At 43.4% G+C, this 20,288-nt stretch overlaps 1 protein-coding gene across 1 annotated transcript in view; it reads right to left on the bottom strand.

Moving 5' to 3' along the window:
• Nucleotides 1–20,288, bottom strand: part of LOC140726052 (FH2 domain-containing protein 1-like) — a 91,344-nt gene that overhangs the window by 34,697 nt on the left and 36,359 nt on the right. The window contains exon 5 of the mRNA XM_073041948.1: nt 12,154–12,239. Coding sequence (XP_072898049.1) covers nt 12,154–12,239 — 86 coding nt within the window. The remainder of the gene's footprint in view (nt 1–12,153; nt 12,240–20,288) is intronic.

Below are 20,288 nucleotides of genomic sequence, written 5' to 3'. Positions count from 1 at the left end.
CATCAGTGGTTGGTAAGTTGCTGGAATCGATTGTTAGGGATGAGATTATGGAGTACCTGGAGGCACATGACAAGATAGGCCGGTTGTGATGAAGGCGAATGCAATGTTGGCATTTATTTCTAGAAGTATAGAATATAAGAGCAGGGATGTGATGTTGAGGCTCTGTAAGGCACTTGTGAGACTGCATTTGGAGTATTTTGTGTAGTTTTGGGCTCCTTATTTTAGAAAGGATAAACTGACATTAGAGAAGGTTCAGAAAAGATTCACAAGAATAATTCCAGGAATGAAAGGGTTACCTTATGAGGAATGTCTGGCAGCTCTTGGGCTGTATTCCCTGGAGTTCACATGTTCTCTGACTGGGACTTCTACGTACTGATTAAGGAAACTTTCCTGAACATATTTGACAAACTCTGTCCCAACTAGGCCTTTTAGAGTATGAGGGTCTCAGTCAACATGTGGAAAGTTAAAATCACCTACTATAACAACCTTATGTTTCTTGCAATAATGTGTGATCTCTGTACAAATTTGTTTGTCTGAAGGCTGTTTGGTGGTCTGTAATATGGAATAATACAGACATACCCTGCTTATTTCTCATTTCCATCATAACGCCTCAGGAGACAATTTCTACAGACTGTTCGATGGAGCACTGCCATGATATAAGACCTTAGAACCAGAAGACAGAGGAGCAGAAGTAGGCCATTCGGCCCATGGAGTCTGCTCTGCCATTCAATCATGAGCTGATCCACTTCTTCCAGTCAAACCCACTCCCCTGCTATACCCTTTGATGCCCTGGCTAATCAAGAACCTATCTATCTCTGCCTTAAATACACCCAATGACTTGACCTCCACAGCCACACATGGCAACAAATTCCACAGATTTAACACCCTTTGACTAAAGTAATTTCTCCGCAGCTCAGTTCTAAATGGACGTCCTTCAAACCTGAAGTTGTGCCCTCTTGTCCCAGACTCCCCTACCATTGAAAATAACCTTGCCATATCTAATCTATTTAGGCCTTTTAACATTCAGAATGTTTCTATGAGATCCCCCTTCATTCTCCTGAACTCCAGGGAGTACAGCCCAAGAGCTGCCAGATGTTCCTTATACAGTAACCCTGTCATTCCTGGAATCATTCTCGTGAATCTTCTCTGAACCCTCTCCAATGTCAGTATATCCTTTCTAAAATAAGGAGCCCAAAACTGCACACAATACTCCAAGTGTGGTTTCACGAGTGCCTTACAGAGCCTCAACATCAAATCCCTGCACTTATATTCTATACCTCTAGAAATGAATGCCAACATTGCATTCGCTTTCTTCACCACCGACTCAACCTTTCGGGTATCCTGCACAAGGACTCCCAAGTCCCTTTGCATCTTTGCATTTTGAATTCTTTCCCTATCAAATAATAGTCTGCCCATTTACTTCTTCCACCAAAGTGAATGACCATCCACTTTCCAACATTGTATTTCATTTGCCACTTCTTTGCCCATTCCCCTAAACTATCTAAGTCTCTCTGCAGACTCTCTGTTTCCTCAACACTACCCGCTCCTCCACCTATCTTTGTATCATCAGCAAACTTAGCCACAAATCCATTAATCCCAGTCTAAATTATTGACATACATCGTAAAAAGCAGTGGTCCCAACACCGACCCCTGTGGAACTCCACTGGTAACCAGCAGCCAGCCAGAATAGGATCCCTTTATTCCCACTCTCTGTTTTTTGCTAACCAGTCAATGTTCCACCCATGTTAGTAACTCCCCTGTAATTCCATGGGCTCTTATCTTGCTAAACAGCCTCATGTGCAGCCTCATGCCTCGTCAAAGGCCTTCTGAAAATCCAAGTACACCACGTCTACTGCATCTCCTTTGTCTACCCTGCTTGCTAATTTCCTCAAAGAATTGCAGTAGGTTTTTCAGGCTGGATTTTCCTTTCAGGAAACCATGCTGGCTTTGGCCTATCTTGTCATATGTCTCAGGCTACTCTGTAATCTCATCCTTAACAACAGACTCCAACAGCTTCCCAACCACTGATGTCAGGCTAACTGTCTATAATTTCCTTTCTGCTGTCTCCCACCCTTCTTAAATAGCAGAGAAACATTTGCAATTTTCCAGTCATCCAATACATTGCCAGAGTCTACCGATTCCTAAAAGATCATTGTTAATGCCTCTGCAATCTCTCCAGCTACTTCCTTCAGAACCCGAGGGTGCATTCCATCAGGTCCAGGAGATTTATCTACCCTCAGACCATTAAGCTTCCTGGGCACCTTCTCAGTCATAATTTTCACTGCACATTCTTCACTTCCCTGACGTTCTTGAATGTCTGGTATACTGCAGAGGTCTTCCACTGTGAAGACTGACACAAAATACACATAATGTGGTTAACTGGATCAGCAAATTTGCAATGACACTTATTGTGGTCAAGATGGCACCTGCATACAATGCTCCATGATCGACATCTTCTGGATAGTTCATAAAACAATATATTTCACTTCTTTTATGTCTTTTACATTGTTTTTCATCATGGATGTGATTCTGGTATTGTTGCGAGTCTGTGATTTGCTGTTTGGAGATCGTCAATTAAAGCTTCCATTGTTTGCTGATTCAAGCTATGAGGGAAACTGAAAAATTGAGGCGAATGTGCAATTGTGGAGATTGTTCAGGTGCTTCAGAAGATCCCGGGAGAGAGAGCGGCATGTGCGTGAACCTCATGGTGGGCATGTTGAGGGACAGATCGCAAGCCGACGTTTGACTTCATTTCCTAATTAAAGCTTCTACTGTGTGCAAATTAAAGCAACAAGGGAGATTGAAGCATCGGGCGAGTGCAGACGGAGTGTGCCGGCTGCCAGCCTTTTGATCGCTGCAGAATGTTCTGCTACACTACTGCAGAGGAGAGAGCCTGTCACTGTGCCTGCAGAACATTATCCAGGGTTTCTGAGTTTTGGACTATCGATTTTTTTTGGTTTTATACCTTTATTGTATTCTGTGTTTTTCACTCGATCTTTCTCGGGTTTTTTATTGCGGGGTGTCAATGTGCCTGTTTTGTTTTGTTTGTTTTTTTTGTATGGAAACAAGAATTTGGGGGTTGATGTGCCTTTTCTGTTTATGTTCACTTTTTTATCCAGGGAGGGGGGATTTGGGGGTTGATGATCATGCTGCCTTTCTTTTCTTTCTTAGTTTCATGGTTACCCGGAAAAGATAAATTTCTGAGTTTTAAACTTTGATACTAAATTAACCTTTGAATCGTTGATTGGGAGTATAGAAGACAATGAGAAAGGCTGTCATGACTTGCAAAGAGATCTATATCAACTGGAAAAATGGCAGATGGATTTTAATGCAGACAAGTGTAAGGTTTTGCATTTTGGTAGGATTAACCAATGTAGGTCTTACACAGTGAATGGCCGGGCATTGAGGAGTGTAGTAGAACAAAGGGATCTGGAAATACAGGTACAGAATTGGTTGAAAATGGGTTTGATAGGGTTGTAAAGAAAACTTCTGGCACATTGGTCTTCATAATTCAATGTACTGAGTACAAAAGATGAGATGTTATGCTGAAGATGTACCACACGTTGGTGAGACTGAATTTGGAGTATTGGATGCAGTTGGTCACCCTCCTACAGGAAAGATGTAAATAAGGGTAAAAGAGTGAAAAGAAAATTTACAAGGATGTTGCCAGGTCTAGAGGACCTGAGGAGGTATAAGGAAAGATCAAATAGGTTAGGACAATATTCTTTTGAACGTAGGAGATGGAGAGGAGATTTGATTAAGGTATACAAAATCATGAGGGGTATAAATAGGGTAAATGTAATCAGGCTTTTTCAACTGAGGTTTGGTGGGACTACAACCAGAGGTCATGAATTAAGTGTGAAAGGTGAGAAGTTTAAGGGGAACATGATGGAAAACTTCTTCGCTCAGAGGGTTGTGAGAGTGTGGAATGAGATGCCAGCACAAATGATGCATGCAAGCTTGATTTCAATGTTTAAGAGAAGTGTGGATAGGTACATCAATAGTAGGGTTATGGAGGGCTATGGCCTCGGTGCAGGTTGACAGTTTAAATGGTTTCGGCATGGGCAAGATGGACCAAAGGACCTGTTTTTGTGCTGTACTTCTCTATGACTCTAAATCTGAGTGGATAAATTGCTAGGGGCTGGCAAGGTATTCCATTGGACCCTGCAGGGGCAAGTGCAGAAATTACTGAAGATTGAGCAGAGATATTTAAATCAACTTCAGTGACAGGACAGGTACAAGAGGATTGGAGGATAGCCAATGTTGTACCACTGTTTGAGAAAGGCTCTAAACATAAACCAGGGAATTATAGGCTGGTGAGTCTGTCATCAGTTGTGGGAAATTTATTAAATAGTATTCTAAGAGACTGGATATAGAAGTACTTGGAAAGACATTAAGGATAGTCAGCACGGCTTTATGCATGGTAGGTTGTTCCTAAACAATCTTGTAGACCTTTTTCAAGGAAGTTACCAAGAAGGAGAATGAAGCCAAGGCAGTAGATCTTGTTTACATGGACTTTAGCAAGGCATTTGACATGGTCCAGCATGAGAAGTTGGCCAAGAAGATTCAGTCACTCGGTATTCAAGATGAGGTAGTAAACTGAATTAGACATTGGCTTTGGGAGAGAAGCTGGAGAGGGGTAGCAAGTGTTTTCTTTTCTGATTGGAGGCCTGTGACTAACGAAATGCCACAGGGATTGGTGCTGGATCCGTTATTGTTTGTCTTCTATATCGATGATCTGGATGATAATGTGGTTAACTGGATCAGCAAATTTGCAGATGACACCAAGATTGGGGGTGTAGTGGACAGTGATGAAGACTATCAGAGCTAGCAGCAGGATCTGCACCAGCTGGAAAAATGGGCTGAAAAATGGCTGATGGAATTTAATGCAGACAAGTATGAGGTGTTACACTTTCATAGGACGAACCAAGGTATGTCTTACACAGTGAACGGGAGGGCACTGAGGAGTGTGACAGAACTAAGGGATCTGGGAATACAGGTCCATAATTAATTGAAAATGGCAGTGCAGGCAGACAGGGTCATAAAGAAAGCTTTTACCACATTGGCCTTCATAAATCAAAGTATTGAGTACAGGAGAAGGTATGTTATGTTGAAGTTGTATAAGACACTGGTGAGGGGCCTAATATAGTGTTCAGTTTTGCTCACCTACCTACAGGAATGATATAAACAAGGTTGAAAGAGTACAGAGAAAATTTACAAGAATGTTGCTCTGTCTGGAAGTCCTGAGTTATAAGATTGATAAGTTATGACTGTACTCTTTAGAACATAGAAGATTGAGGGGAGATTTGACAAGGTATACAAAATTAAGAGGGGTATAGATAGTTAATGTAACCAGGCTTTTTCCACCGAAGCTGGATAGGACTATAACCAGAGGTCATGGATTAAGGGTAAAAGGTGAAAAATTGAAGGTGAATATGATTGGAAACCTCTCCAGATTTGGAGAATGGGCAAAAAAATGGCAGATGGAATACAGTGTTGGGAAGCATATGGTCATGCACTTTGGTAGAAGAAATGAAAAGGTTGACTATTTCATAAATGGAGAGAAAGTACAAAATACTAAGGTGCAAAGAGACTTGAGAGTCCTTCTGTAGGATTCCCTTCGGGTTAATTTGCAGGTTGAATCTGTGGTGAGGAAAACAATGTTGACATCCATTTCAAGAGGACTAGAATATAAAAGCAAGGATGTAATGTTGAGACTTTATAAAGCACTGGTGAGGCCTCATGGAGAATTCTGAGTAGTTTTGGGCCCCTTATTTTAGAAAGGATGTGCTGAAACTAGAGAGGTTTCAAAGGATACTCATGAAAATGATTCCAGAATTGAATGGGCTGTTATATGAAGAGCATTTGAAAGCTCTAGGCTTGTACTCACCGGATTCAGAAGAATGAGGGGAGACTACCGTGACTGACAAGGGAAGCAAAAAAGAACACATACAAAAGAGCAAAATTTAGTGGAAAGGTAGGGGCTTGGGAAACTTTTGAAAAACAACAGAAAGCAATTAAAAAGCGATGAAGAGAAAAAAGATGAAATTATGAGGTAAACTAGCCAATAATATAAATGTTATGTAAAAGGTTATTTTCAGATATATAAAGCATAAAAGAGAGACAAGAATAGATATTGGACCACTGGAAAATGACACCGGAGAGGTAGTAATGAGGACAAAGAAATGGCCGATGAACTGAATAAGTGTTTGTTTCACTCTTCACTGTGGAAGAATCTAGCAGTATGGTGGAAGTTCTAAAGTTCCAGAAGTAGAAGTGAGTGAAGTTGCCATTACTGAGAAAATCAGGTTGTTAATGGATCCCAAGAGAGTGAGTTTGTTGAATGCCTAAGATATGGCTTTTTAGAGCAGTTTGTTGTTGAGCCTACAAGGGGATCAACTATGCTGAATTGGGTGTTATGTAATGAATCAGAGGTGATTAGGGAGCTTAAGGTAAAAGACACTTAGGAACCAGTGATCACAATATGATTGAGTTCAACTTGAAATCTGATAAGGAGAAAGTGAAATCTAATGTAGCAGTATTTCAGTGGAGTAAGGGAAATTACAGAGGTATGAGAGAGGAGTTGGCCAAAGTAAATTGGAAGGAGCTGCTGGCAGGGATGACAGCAGAGCAGCAATGGCCTGCGTTTCTGGGAAAAATGAGGAAGGTGCCGGACATGTGTATGAGTGTATACCAAAAATGAAGAAATACTCAAATAGCAAAATAGTACAACTGTGGCTGATGACAAGGGAAGTGAAAGTTAATGTAAAAATAAAAGAGAGGGCATACAATAAAGCAAAAATTAGTGGGAAGATAGAGGATTGGGAAGTATTTAAAAAAAACTACAAAGAGCAACTAGAAGAATCATGAGAAGGGAAAAGATGAAATATATAAAGCAAGCTAGCAAACAATATCAAAGTGGATAGTAAAAGCTTTTTCAGACATGTAAAAAATAAAAGAGATGAGAGTGTATGTAGGACTGCTAGAAAATGAGGCAGGAGAAATAATAACAGGGGTCAAGGAGATGGCTGATGAACTAAATGAGTATTTTGCATCAGTCTTCACTGTGGAAGACACTAGCAGTGCGCCAGTTGTGGTGCATGAAGGAAGAGATGTGAGTACAGTTACTATTACAAGGGAGAAGGTGCTCAAAAAGCTGAAAGACCTAAAAATACATAAGTCTCTCAGACCAGAAGATCTGCAGCCTAGGGTTGTGAGAGAGGTAGTGTCAGAGATTGTGGTGGCATTAGAAATGATCTTTCAGAATCATTGGACTCTGGCATGGTACCAGAGGAACAGAAAATTTCAAATGTCACTCCACTCTTTAAGAAAGGAGGAAGGCAGCAGAAAGGAAATTATACACCAGTTAGTCTGACCTCAGTGGCTGGGAAGATGTTAGAGTCAGTTGTTAAGGATGAGGTGATGGAGTACTTGGTGACAAGATGGGTCAAAGTCAGCATGGTTTCCTTCAGGGAAAATCCTGCCTGATGAACCTGTTGGAATTCTTTGAGGAGATTACAAGCAGGATAGATAAAGGGGATGCAGTGGATCTTGTATATTTGGACTTTGAGAATGCCTTTGACAAGGTGCCACACACGAAGCTGCTTACCAAGTTAAGAACCCATGGCATTACAGGAAAGTTACTAAGATGGTTACAGCATTGGCCGATTGGAAAAAGGAAGACAGTGGGAATAAAAGGATCTTGTCTGGTTGGCTGCCAGTGACTAGTGGTGTTCCACAGGGGTTGGTATTGGGACCACTTCTTTTTACGCTGTATATAAATGATTTAGATGATGAAATAGATGACTTTGTTGCCGAGTTTGCAGATGATATGAAGATTGGTGAAGGGGCAAGGTAGTGTTGAGGAAACAGGTAGGATACAAAAGGGTTTAGACAGATTAGGAGAATGGGCAAGAAAGTGGCAAATGAAATACAATGTTGGAAAATGCATGGTCATGCACTTTGGTAGTAAAAATAAATGTGCAGCCTATTTTCTAAATGGGGAGAAAATCCAAACATCTGAGATGCAAAGGGACTTGGGAGTCCTTGTATAGACACCCTAGAGCATATATGTCAAACTCAAGGCCCGCGGGCCAAATCCGGCCCGCGGTGGAATTATCTTTGGCCCGCAAGATAATATCTAATTACTATTAAAGCTGGCCCCAGTAATCGAAGTGCCTATGGCGTATGATATGGCTAATGCTGAGTTTATTCAGGTTTTCAGGATTTTTAGTGTTTATTCGGCAGTCTTCTTCATAAGAAATGGAATTTGTAAAGTGAAACACTTTGTAGTTATAGCAGAGACTGAGACACATGAGAGCAGGCTGAAAAAACGGAGGCAACGAAAGCTGCGTTCGCACGCGTCCGACTGATCCGGCCCGCATGAAGCTGCATTTTGCTCAATCCGGCCCGTGACCTAAAATGAGTTTGACACCCCTGCCCTAGAGGTTAACTTACAGGTTGAGTTGGTGGTGAGGAAGGCAAATGCCATGTTAGCATTCATTTCAAGAAGTCAAGAATACAAGAGCAAGGATGTGATGCTGAGGCTTTATAAGGCGCTGGTGAGGCCTCACCTTGAGTATTGTGAACAGTTTTAGGCTCCTCATTAGAAGAGGTGTGCTGACATTGGAGAGGGTCCAGAGGAGGTTCACAAGGATGATTCCAGGAATGAAAGGGTTATCATAGAAGGAATGTTTGATGGTTCTGTGTCTGTACTCGCTGGAATTCAGAAGGACAAGCGGAGATCAGCAATAACAAAGAGAGGGAATAAAAGGATCCTTTTCTGGTTGGCTGTCGGTGACTAGTGGTGTTCCACTGGGGTCTTTGTTGGGATGCCTTCTTTTTACATTGTGTGTCAATGATTTAGATGAGGAATTGATGACTTTTTGGCCAAATTTGTGGATGATACAAAGATAGGTGGAGGGATAGGTCATGTTGAGGAAACAGGGAGGCTGCAGAAGGACTTAGACTAATTAGGAAAATGGGCAAAGAAATGGCCGATAGAATATAGTGTTGGGAAGTGTATGGTCATGCAGCCTGGTAGAAGAAATAAAAGGGTTGACTATTTTCTAAGTGGAGCAAAAATTCAAAAATCTGAGGTGCAAAGGGAGTTAAGAATCCTCGTGCAGAATTCCCTAAAGGTTAATTTACAGGTTGAGCCTTGGTGAGGAAGGCAAATGCGATGTTAGCATTCATTTCAAGAGGCTAGAATACAAGAGCAAGATGAGTCTTTATAAGACAATGGTGAGGATAACCCGCTGATAAGGGGGGGAGCTGTTGTAGTCTGGCGTACTGACCTCTACCTGGCCGAGGCACAGCGACAACTCTCTGATACCTCCTCTTATTTACCCCTTGATCATGACCCCACTAAGGAGCACCAGGCCACTGTCTCCCACACCATCACCAACCTTATCAGCTCTGGGGATCTCCCATCCACTGCCACCAACCTCATAGTTCCCACACCCCACACTTCCCATTTCTACCTCCTACCCAAGATCCACAAACCTGCCTGTCCAGGTAGACCCATTGTCTCAGCTTGCTCCTGCCCCACCAAACTCATTTCTGCATACCTTGACACTGTTTTATCCCCCCTTGTTCAATCCCTTCCCACCTATGTTTGTGACACTTCTCACGCTTTGAATTTTTTCAATGATTTTAAGTTCCCTGGCCCCCACCGCCTTATTTTCACCATGGACGTCCAGTCCCTATATACCTCCATCCCCCACCAGGAAGGTCTCAAAGCTCTCCGCTTCTTTTTGGATTCCAGACCTAACCAATTCCCCTCTACCACCACTCTCCTCCGTCTAGCCAAATTAGTTCTTACTCTCAGTAATTTTTCCTTTGGCTCCTCCCACTTCCTCCAAACCAAAGGTGTAGCCATGGTCACCCGCATGGGTCCCAGTTATGCCTGCCTTTTTGTTGGCTTTGTGGAACAGTCCATGTTCCAAGCCTATACGGGTATCCGTCCCCCTCTTTTCCTTTCGCTACATCAACGACTGCATTGGCGCTGCCTCTTGCACGCATGCTGAGCTCGTTGACTTCATTAACTTTGCCTCCAACTTTCACCCTGCCCTCAAATTTACCTGGTCCATTTCCGACACCTCCCTCCCCTTTCTTGATCTTTTTGTCTCCATCTCTAGAGCCAGCTTATCTACTGATATCTACTATAAGCCTACAGACTCTCACAGCTAACCTGAACTATTCCTCTTCCCACCCTGTCTCTTGCAAATTGCTATCCCCTTCTCACAATTCCTCCGTCTCTGCCGCATCTGCTCTCAGGATGAGGCTTTTCATTCCAGGACGAAGGAGGTGTCTTTCTTTTTTAAACAAAGGGTCTTCCCTTCTTCCACCATCAACTCTGCTCTCAAATGCATCTCTCCCATTTCCCACACATCTGCCCTCACCCCATCCGCCCACCACCCCACTCGGGATAGGGTTCCCCTTGTCCTCACCTACCACCTCACCAGCCTCCGGATCCAATGTATAATTCTCTGTAACTTCCGCCACCTCTAACGGGATCCCACTACCAAGCACATCTTTCCCTCTCCCCCTTCTGCTTTCCGCAGGGATCGCTCCCTACGTGACTCCTTTGTCCATTCATCCCCCCATCCCTTCCCACCGATCTCCCTCCTAGCACTTATCCTTGTAAATGGAACAAGTGCTACACCTGCCCTTACACTTCCTCCCTCACCACCATTCAGGGCCCTAGACAGTCCTTCCAGGTGAGGCGACACTTCACCTGTGAGTCGGCTGGTGTGGTATACTGCGTCCGGTGCTCCTGGTGCGGCCTTTTATATATTGGTGAGACCTGACGCGGACTGGGAGACCGTTTCGCTGAACAACTACGCTCTGTCTGCCAGAGAAAGCAGGATCTCCCAGTGGCCACACATTTTAATTCCACGTCCCATTCCCATTCTGATATGTCTATCCATGGCCTCCTCTACTGTCAAGATGAAGCCACACTCAGGTTGGAGGAACAACACCTTATATACCGGCTGGGTAGCCTCCAACCTGATGGCATGAACATTGACTTCTCTAACTTCCATTAATGCCCCTCCCCTTCTTACCCCATCCCTGATATATTTAGTTTTTCTTTCTCTCTCTCTGCCCGTTCTCCATCTCCCTCTGGTGCTCTCCTCCCCCTTTCTTTCTCCCTAGGCCTCCTGTCCCATGATCCTTTCCCTTCTTTAGCTCTGTATCCCTTTTGCCAATCACCTGTCTGGCTCTCAGCTTCCCCCCACCCCCTCCGGTCTTCTCCTATCATTTCGCATTTTCCCCTCCCCCTCCTACTTTCAAATCTCTTACTATCTTTCCTTTCAGTTAGTTTTGACGAAGGGTCTCGGCCCGAAACGTCGACAGCGCTTCTCCCTATAGATGCTGCCTGGCCTGCTGCATTCCACCAGCATTTTGTGTGTGTTGAGGATATTGTGAACAGTTCTGTGTATCCTTTATCTAAGAAAAGATGTGTTGCCATCGGAGAGGGTCCGGAGGAGATTCACGAGAATGATTCCAGGAATGAAAGGAGGAGCATTTGATGTCTCTGGACCTGTACTCACTGGAATAAGGGGGGATTCTCATTGAAACCTATCAAATAGGTCTCAATAAAGTGGATGTGGAGAGGATATTTCCAGTAGTGGGGATCTCGGACCAGAGGACACAGCCTCAGAATAGAGGGCCATCCACTTAGAACAAAGATGAAGAGGAATTTTTAGCCAGAAAGTGTGGAATTTATTGCCAGATGGCTGTGGAGACCTTGGGATAATGAGAAGGATAATAAATCAGCCATGTTGAAATGGCAGAGCACACCGAATGGCCTAATTCTGCTCCTCTGTCTTATGATCTCATGGTCACAAATACATAGACAGACACACACACACAGGTCAGCAACATTACACCCCCACACAGACCCAACGAACAGATCCCTCCTCCACCCACACAGATATGTAAACTGACATACACACACAGGTCAGCAACATTACACCCCCACACAGACCCGACACAAATGGACCCCTCCTCCACCCACATGCATCCACCTAACAGAGGCCCCTTCCCCAAAGACATCTAACCTGATGGAAGCCCAACTCCCCATGCCACGCCACCGCAAGGGCCCCACACCCACAGAGGCCCCCTCCCCATCCCTCCAGCCCTGCCTACTTGGGCAGCTCAGTCAAGAGCAACAGGAAACGTTCGGCCTCACACACTCGCCCCCGGTCTCCACTGAACTCCCGTAGCTTCTTCACCTGAAAATGGGGTGGGGGGGAGCAAGAAGAGCATCACCACACCAGCCAATAACCAACCCCATGTCCCAGAAACTGCCCACCCTCTCAGGTCAAGAACAGTCCCATGGAACGGTCGCTGAGAGGCACAGAGCATCGAGGAGGCAGGGGAGGGCCGAACACCCTCTCCTGGTTCATACATCATGGCTGATGCTGATCCCGAACTCAACATCGTTATAACTGCTCTTTGTGGGATCTAATTAGGCACAGACTGGCTGAGGTCTGCACTTGGTTACTGTCTGCACCTGTGTCACTGTTGACAGTGCTGAAGCTCTTGTCAGACGTCCTTGGCCTGTATTCAGCCATGTGTATCATGAGCATACTGTCTGCTCCCCTGTCTGCAGGGTGTAATTGCAAACAGTGACTGGTGTACAGGGTCACCCACACTCCTCCATACGTGCCCATCAGCTCAACAGTCCTTGGCTTGCTCTTCCAACACAAGTGGATCAGCTCACATGCATCCCCTGTGCAAATTGCCATGACCTCTCATTGTTCATCACAGCCTATATCTCTGTACTCTGAACACTTTATTTGGAACAGGCCCCTCTGGCCCAATGAGCCACGTCACCCAACTACCCACCACTGACAACTGACAGTGACCAATTAAGCTGCTTACCCGTACATAGAACAAAGAAGAATACAGCACAGGAACAGGCCATTCAGCTTACAATATTGTGCCGAACCAGCTAAAAACCAAATCAAAATCACCCAAACATCCCTCCTACTAATACCTTGTACATATTCTTCCACCTTCCTTACATCCATGTGCCTATCCAAACATCTCTTAAAAGCCTCCAATGTATTTACCTCTACCACCATACCAGGCAGCACATTCCAGCCATCCACCACTCTTTGAGTAAAATACCCCTCACATCCCCTTTGAAACTCCCCTGTCTCAGCTTCAAAGCATGCCGTCTGGTATTAGACATTTCAACAGATACTGTCTGTCCACTCTGTCTATGCTCTCATAATCTTGTCAACCTCTTTCTGATCTTCCCTCGATGCTCCAGAGAAAACACCCCAAGCTCATCCAGCCTCTCATGTTAGCACATGTCCTCTAAACCAAGCAGCATCCTGGTAAACCTCTTCTGCCCCTCAACGTCCTTCCTATAGTGGGTTGACCAGACTATGCAAACCTCCAGATGTGGGCTAACCAGAATTTTATAAAGTTGCAACATTACTTCCTGATTTATGAACTCAGTGCCTCAACAAGTAAAGTAAGAATTCCGGACACCTTCTTAGCCACGCATTAGGATTAGTGTTAGGGTTGCATGCATGGCCACTTTCAAGGAGCTATGAACTTGGGTCCCAAAGTCTCTCTGCTCAACAACACTGTTAAGATTTTGCCCTTAACAGTGTACTGTCTACCTGCATTTGCCCTACCAAGGTGCAACACCTTAATCTGGGTTAAACTCCATCTGCCATTTCTCAGCCCATATCTGTAACTGGTCTATATTGCACAGTATTCTTTGCCAAGCTTCTACACTATTCACAATGCACCAATCTTGGTATCATTCACAAATTTACTAACCCTCCCATCGAGGTCATTTCATCCAGGTCATTTATATACATTACAGATCCCTGTGGAATTCCACTAATTACAGACCTGCACTTCAAAAGTCCCTTCAACCATTACCATCTGTCTTCTATGTGCAAGCCAGTTCTGATTCCAAACAGCCAATTCAATGCAGATCCCCTGCATCTTAAACTTCTGGATTAGCCTCCCATGAGGGACTTTGTCAAACACTTTCCTATTCCATGTAGACAACATTCACTGCCGTACCCTCATCAATCTCTCTCATCGCCTTGTCAAAAAAATCAATCAAGTTGGTAAGGTGTAACCTACCCCACATAAAGCCATGCTGGCTCTCCTCAATTAGGCAACGGGTTTCCAAATGCTCATATATCCTATCCTTAAGAATTTTCTCCAGCAATTTCCCTGCAACTGATATGAGACTCACTGGTCTATAGTTCCCAGGATTTTCCCTTGTTCCCTTCTTAAATAGAGGTACAACATTAGCCACTTGCCAGTCCTCCGGGATCACACCTATGGCTAGAGAGGACACAAAGAGGTCAAAGGCCCAGCAATATCGTCTCTTGCCTCCTTCAATAACCTGGGGTAAATCCCATCAGGTTACCTGGGGATTTATCCACCTTAATACTCTTTAGGAGACAGAACACTTCCTCCTCTTTGACCTCTAAATGCCCTAACATACTTAAACACTCAGCACTTATCTCCTGGTCCTCATATCCTTTTTATTTGGTAAATACTGAAGTAAAGTATTCATTAAGTATCTTGCTCATATTCTTCACATCCAATCAAATGTTCCTCCCTTTATCCTTGAGTGGTCCTTCCGTCTCCCTAGATATCATCTTGCTCTTGATATACATATAGAATACCTTGGGATTCACCTTAACCCTACTTGCCAAGGACTTTTCATGGCCCCTCCTGACTTTCCTAATTCCCTTCTTTATTTCTTTCTAACTTCTTTATATTCCTCAAGTGCTTTGATTGATGCTGACGTCAAGCTTTACAAACTTTTCCTTTTCCTTGACTAAATTTATCGCCTCTCAGAACATCCAAGGTTCTCTTATCTTTCCATCCCCATCCTTCCTTCCAACAAGAACATATCTTTCCTGTAATCTGTGCAATTGATCTTTTAAACACCCTCCACATGTCTGATGTGAACCTGCCAGAGAAAAGGTGTTCCCAATTAATGCTTCTTAGTTCCTACCTAATGTCCTCGTAATTTGTCCTATTCCAATTTAAAACTCTCCCACAAAGACCATGCCTATCCTTATCTATTGCTATCCTGAAAGTTAAGGAGCTGTGTCACTGTTCCTTAACTGTTCACCCACTGAAAGGTCAGTCACATGGCCAGGCTCATTACCCAACACCAGATCCAGTATGGCAACTCCTCTCGATGGACCGTCCACATACTGATTCAAGAAACCTTCCTGGATACACTTAACAAATTCAGCCCCAACTAAACTCCTTACACTAAGAAGGTCCTAGTTTATATTAGCAAAGTTGAAATCCCCCATGACAACTACCCTATTATTTTTACACATTTCCTTAATCTGATTACATATCTGTTCCTCAATGTCCCAGTGGCTACTTGGTGGTCTGTAGTACAATCTCATCAGTGTGATTGCACCCTTCCTATTCCTGAATTCCACCCATATAACCATATAACAATTACAGCATAGAAACAGGCCATCTCGGCCCTTCTAGTCCGTGCCAGACGTTTACTCTCACCCAGTCCCACTGACCCACACTCAGCCCATAACTCTCCATTCCTTTCCTGTCCATATACCTATCCAATTTTACTTTAAATGACAATACCGAATCTGCCTCTACCACTTCTATTGGAAGCTAGTTCCACACAGCTACTACTCTCTGAGTAAAGAAATTCCCCCTCGTGTTACCCTTAAACTTTTGCCCCCAACTCTCAACTCATGTCCTCTTGTTTGAATCTCCCCTACTCTCAATGGAAAAAGCCTATCCACGTCAACTCTATCTATCCCCCTCATAATTTTAAATACCTCTATCAAGTTCCCCCTCAACCTTCTACGCTCCAAAGAATAAAGACCTAACTTGTTCAATCTTTCCCTGTAACTTAGGTGCTGAAACCCAGGTAACATTCTAGTAAATCTTCTCTGTACTCTCTCTATTTTGCTGACATCTTTCCTATAATTCGTTGACCAGAACTGTACACAATACTCCAAATTCAGCCTTACCAATGCCTTGTACAATTTTAACATTACATCCCAACTCCTATACTCAATGCTCTGATTTATAAAGGCCAACATACCAAAAGCTTTCTTCACCATCCTATCCACATGAGATTCCACCTTCAGGGAACTATGCAGCTAGAACTATTATTCCTAGATCACTCTGTTCTACTGCATTCTTCAATGCCCTACCATTCACCATGTATGTCCTATCTGGATTATTCCTACCAAAATGTAGCACCTCACACTTATCAGCATTAAACTCCATCTGCCATCATTCAGCCCACTCTTCTAACTGGCCTAAATCTCTCTGCAAACTTTGAAAACCTACTTCATTATCCACAATGCCACCTACCTTAGTATCATCTGCATACTTACTAATCCAATTTACCACCCCATCATCCAGATCATTAATGTTTATGACAAACAACATTGGACCCAGTACAGATCCCTGAGGCACACCACTAGTCACTGGCCTCCAACCTGACAAACAGTTATCCACCACTACTCTCTGGCATCTCCCATCCAGCCACTGTTGAATCCATTTTACTACTTCAATATTAATACCTAATGATTGAAACTTCCTAACTAACCTTCCATGTGGAACCTTGTCAAAGGCCTTACTGGTCCATATAGACAACATCCACTACTTTACCCTCGTCAACCTTCCTCGTAACCTCTTCAAAAAATTCAATGATTTGTCAAACATGACCTTCCACGCACAAATCCATGTTGACTGTTCCTAAACAGACCCTGTCTATCCAGAAAATTATATATACCATCTCTAAGAATAATTTCCATTAATTTACCCACCACTGACGTCAAACTGACAGGCCTATAATTGCTAGGTTTACTCTTGGAACCCTTTTTAAACAATGGAACCACATGAGCAATACGCCAATCCTCCAGCACCATCCTCGTTTCTAATGACATTTGAAATATTTCTGTCAGTATATATTTTTACACTAACCTCCCTCAAGGTCCTAGGGAATATCCTGTCAGGACCCGGAGATTTATCCACTTTTATATTCCTTAAAAGTGCCAGTACTTCCTCCTCTTTAATTGTCATAGTTTCCATAACTTCCCTACTTGTTTCCCTTACCTTACACAATTCAATAACCTTCTCCTTAGTGAATACTGAAGAAAAAAATTGTTCAATATCTCCCCCATCTCTTTCGGCTCCACACATAGCTGTCTACTCTGATTCTCTAAGGGACCAATTTTATCCCTCACTATCCTTTTGCTATTAATATAACTGTAGAAACCCTTCGGATTTATTTTCACTCTACTTGCCAAAGCAACCTTGTATCTTCTTTTAGCTTTTCTAATTTCTTTCTTAAGATTCTTTTTACATTCTTTACATTCCTCGAGCACCTCATTTACTCCATGCTGCCTATATTTATTATAGATTTCCCTCTTTTCCCGAACCAAGTTTCCAATATTCCTTGAAAACCATGGCACTCTCAAACTTTTAACCTTTCCTTTCAACCTAACAGGAACATAAAGATTCTGTACCCTCAAAATTTCACCTTTAAATGACCTCCATTTCTCTATTACATCCTTCCCATAAAACAAATTGTCCCAATCCACTCCTTCTAAATCCTTTCGCACCTCCTCAAAGTTAGCCTTTCTCCAATCAAAAATCTCAACCCTGGGTCCAGTCCTATCCTTCTCCATAATTATACTGAAACTAATGGTATTGTGATCACTGGACCCGAAGTGCTCCCCAACACATACCTCCATCACCTGACCTATTTCATTCCCTAACAGAAGATCCAACACTGCCCCTTCTCTAATTGGTTCCTCTATGTATTGCTGCAGAAAAACTATCCTGCACACATTTTACAAACCCAAATAGACTCAGTGTCTGACCTCTCCATTTTGTCTCCCCTCAGTGCAGCTGTGATGTTGTCCCTGATTAATAGTGCATCTCTTCCCCTGCCTCTTTTACCTCCTCCTCTATCTTTTCTAAAACTTCAAAAACATGGGACATTAATCACCCATTCCTGCCCCTCTCTTAACCAAGGTTCAGTAATGGCTACAACATCGTACAAACATTTGTAGTTCCATATATAGATCCATGCTCTAACTTCATCACCCTTACCCAGAATACTCCTAGCATTAAAATATACACACTTCAGATTATCTGACCTGTCATACCTGTTATTTCAATTTTGCCTTTTAATACTTTCACTGACATCTACTTTCCGGCTCAACCTTTCCCTTACTGACCTGGGATTCTGGTTCCCAACCCCATGTAAAACTAGTTTAAACTCTCCCAAGTAGCATCAGCAAACCTTCAGCCCAGGATATTGGTTTCCCTCAAGTTCTGGCTACATTTTAAAGTGACGAGTCTTCTCCTATCATTTCGCATTTTCCCCTCTCCCTCCTACTTTCAAATCTCTTACTATCTTTCATTTTGGTTAGTCCTGACGAAGGGTCTCGGCCCGAAACATCGACAGTGGTTCTCCCTATAGATGCTGCCTGGTCTGCTGTGTTCCACCAGCATTTTGTGAGTGTTGCTTGAATTTCCAGCATCTGCAGATTTCCTCGTGTGAGCTTTAAAAGCAGTAAGTTTGTTGATGGGAGTCATTGATTGGAGTACTGTGCAGATGCTACAGAAGCATTTCCACACAGGTCTGGCAAAGAGTTCTAAAAACCCAGTCCCCATAAAACAGAGGTACCACCTAGCGGAGTGGTCATCACAAGAGTAGTCAACGTCAGAGTAGTCTGAGTCAGAGTAGTAATGCTTTGGCTCAACAAGGCTACAGCCAGAACAGGCGGAGACAAGTAAGTAAGTTCATTCCTATTTCTTGTTTCTTTTTCTTATTTAACTCTTGAGAGAATAGTGGGTATGTCTACAGAGCCAGTGTTCTGGCCTGTGTATCAGAGGTGGGATTTCCAGGTGACTACCAGCCTCCCCAGTGGCCACATCTGTGCCAGGTGCATTAGATGAATAGGCAAAAATGTGGCAGATAGAATACAGTGTTGGAAAATCTACGATAATGCACTTTGGTAAAAAGAACAATAGTGTGGACTATTATCTAAATGGGGAGAAAATTCAAATATTAGAGTTGCAGAGGGACTTGGGAGTTTTCATCGAAGAACACAGAAGTTAATTTACAGGCGAGTCTGTGGTAAAGGTGGCAAATGAAATGTTGACAAATATTTTAAGGGGAATAGTAAATAAAAGCAAGGAGGTAATGCTGAGCCTTTATAAGACAGTAGTCAGGCCAGACTTTTTCCCCTTTTCTGGCCATGTTATTGGTGCCAATATGCAACATGATCTCTGGATGCTCCCCCTCCCCCTTGAGAATATCCTGCAGTCACTCTGATACATCATGGACCCTAGCACCTGGGAGGCTATACACTATCCTGGTGTCTCTTTAGCGGCCACGGAATCTCCTTAACTGCTGAGTCCCCTAGAACTACCGCACTGCCTGACTCTACCCTTCCCCGTCAAGGCTCATAACTGGCCACAGTGCTACCAGCCTGGCAGCTGCTGCCATAATTTGATGGGTTTTCCCCCCCTACAGCAGTATCCAAAGGGGTATACCTGTTGCTGAGGTGAATGGCCACAGGGAAACTCTGCATTGACTTCTTAATCTCTTACCTCTCCTGATCTACTGTCTGAGGCCATCTACAACTGGAAGCCTGTACTCTTTTGTAACCACTTCTCTAAAAGTCTTGTCTATAATATCATCAGCCTCCCAAAAGAGCCTGAGTACATCCAACTCCAGCTCCAACTCCTTGACAATGTCATTCACTTGTGCAGTTGGGTGCACTCCCCACAGATGTAGTCATCAGGGATACAGTCAGTATCCTGAATTCTCAAATTTGACAGAAAGAGCATTCCATGCCGACGACTCTGTATCAAAAAAGGAAAAGGCTTGCCTTTTCTTAACCAAGCTTTTGCCCATTCATGCCAAAGGCTGTTAAATCAAAGATTTTACACTCTATCACTATTGCCATTGCAATTGTCAGCATCTCTGCACCCTGCACACTTATACATATTAAATTCAGTTCCATCATCCAAGTCACTGACAAGGATTAGGGGAGTCCAGGATCTGAGCACAGACCCAAAATCTACCCTACCTGTGCCCCTGCTCCCTACCATATGGAGGAATTTAAGGTGGGGGGGTTATATGGGAGGCAGGGTTGAGGGTCGGCACAACATTGCAGGCCGAAGGGCCTGTAATGTGCTGTTCTATTCTATGTTCAATGTTCTATATAAATACGCACTTGTTTCTATTACCAGTCAAATTTCGATCCAAGCCG

The sequence above is a fragment of the Hemitrygon akajei genome, chromosome 4 (genome assembly GCF_048418815.1).
Source record: "Hemitrygon akajei chromosome 4, sHemAka1.3, whole genome shotgun sequence".
Classification (NCBI taxonomy): domain Eukaryota; kingdom Metazoa; phylum Chordata; class Chondrichthyes; order Myliobatiformes; family Dasyatidae; genus Hemitrygon; species Hemitrygon akajei.
This window is presented reverse-complemented; position numbering and strand designations above follow the sequence as displayed.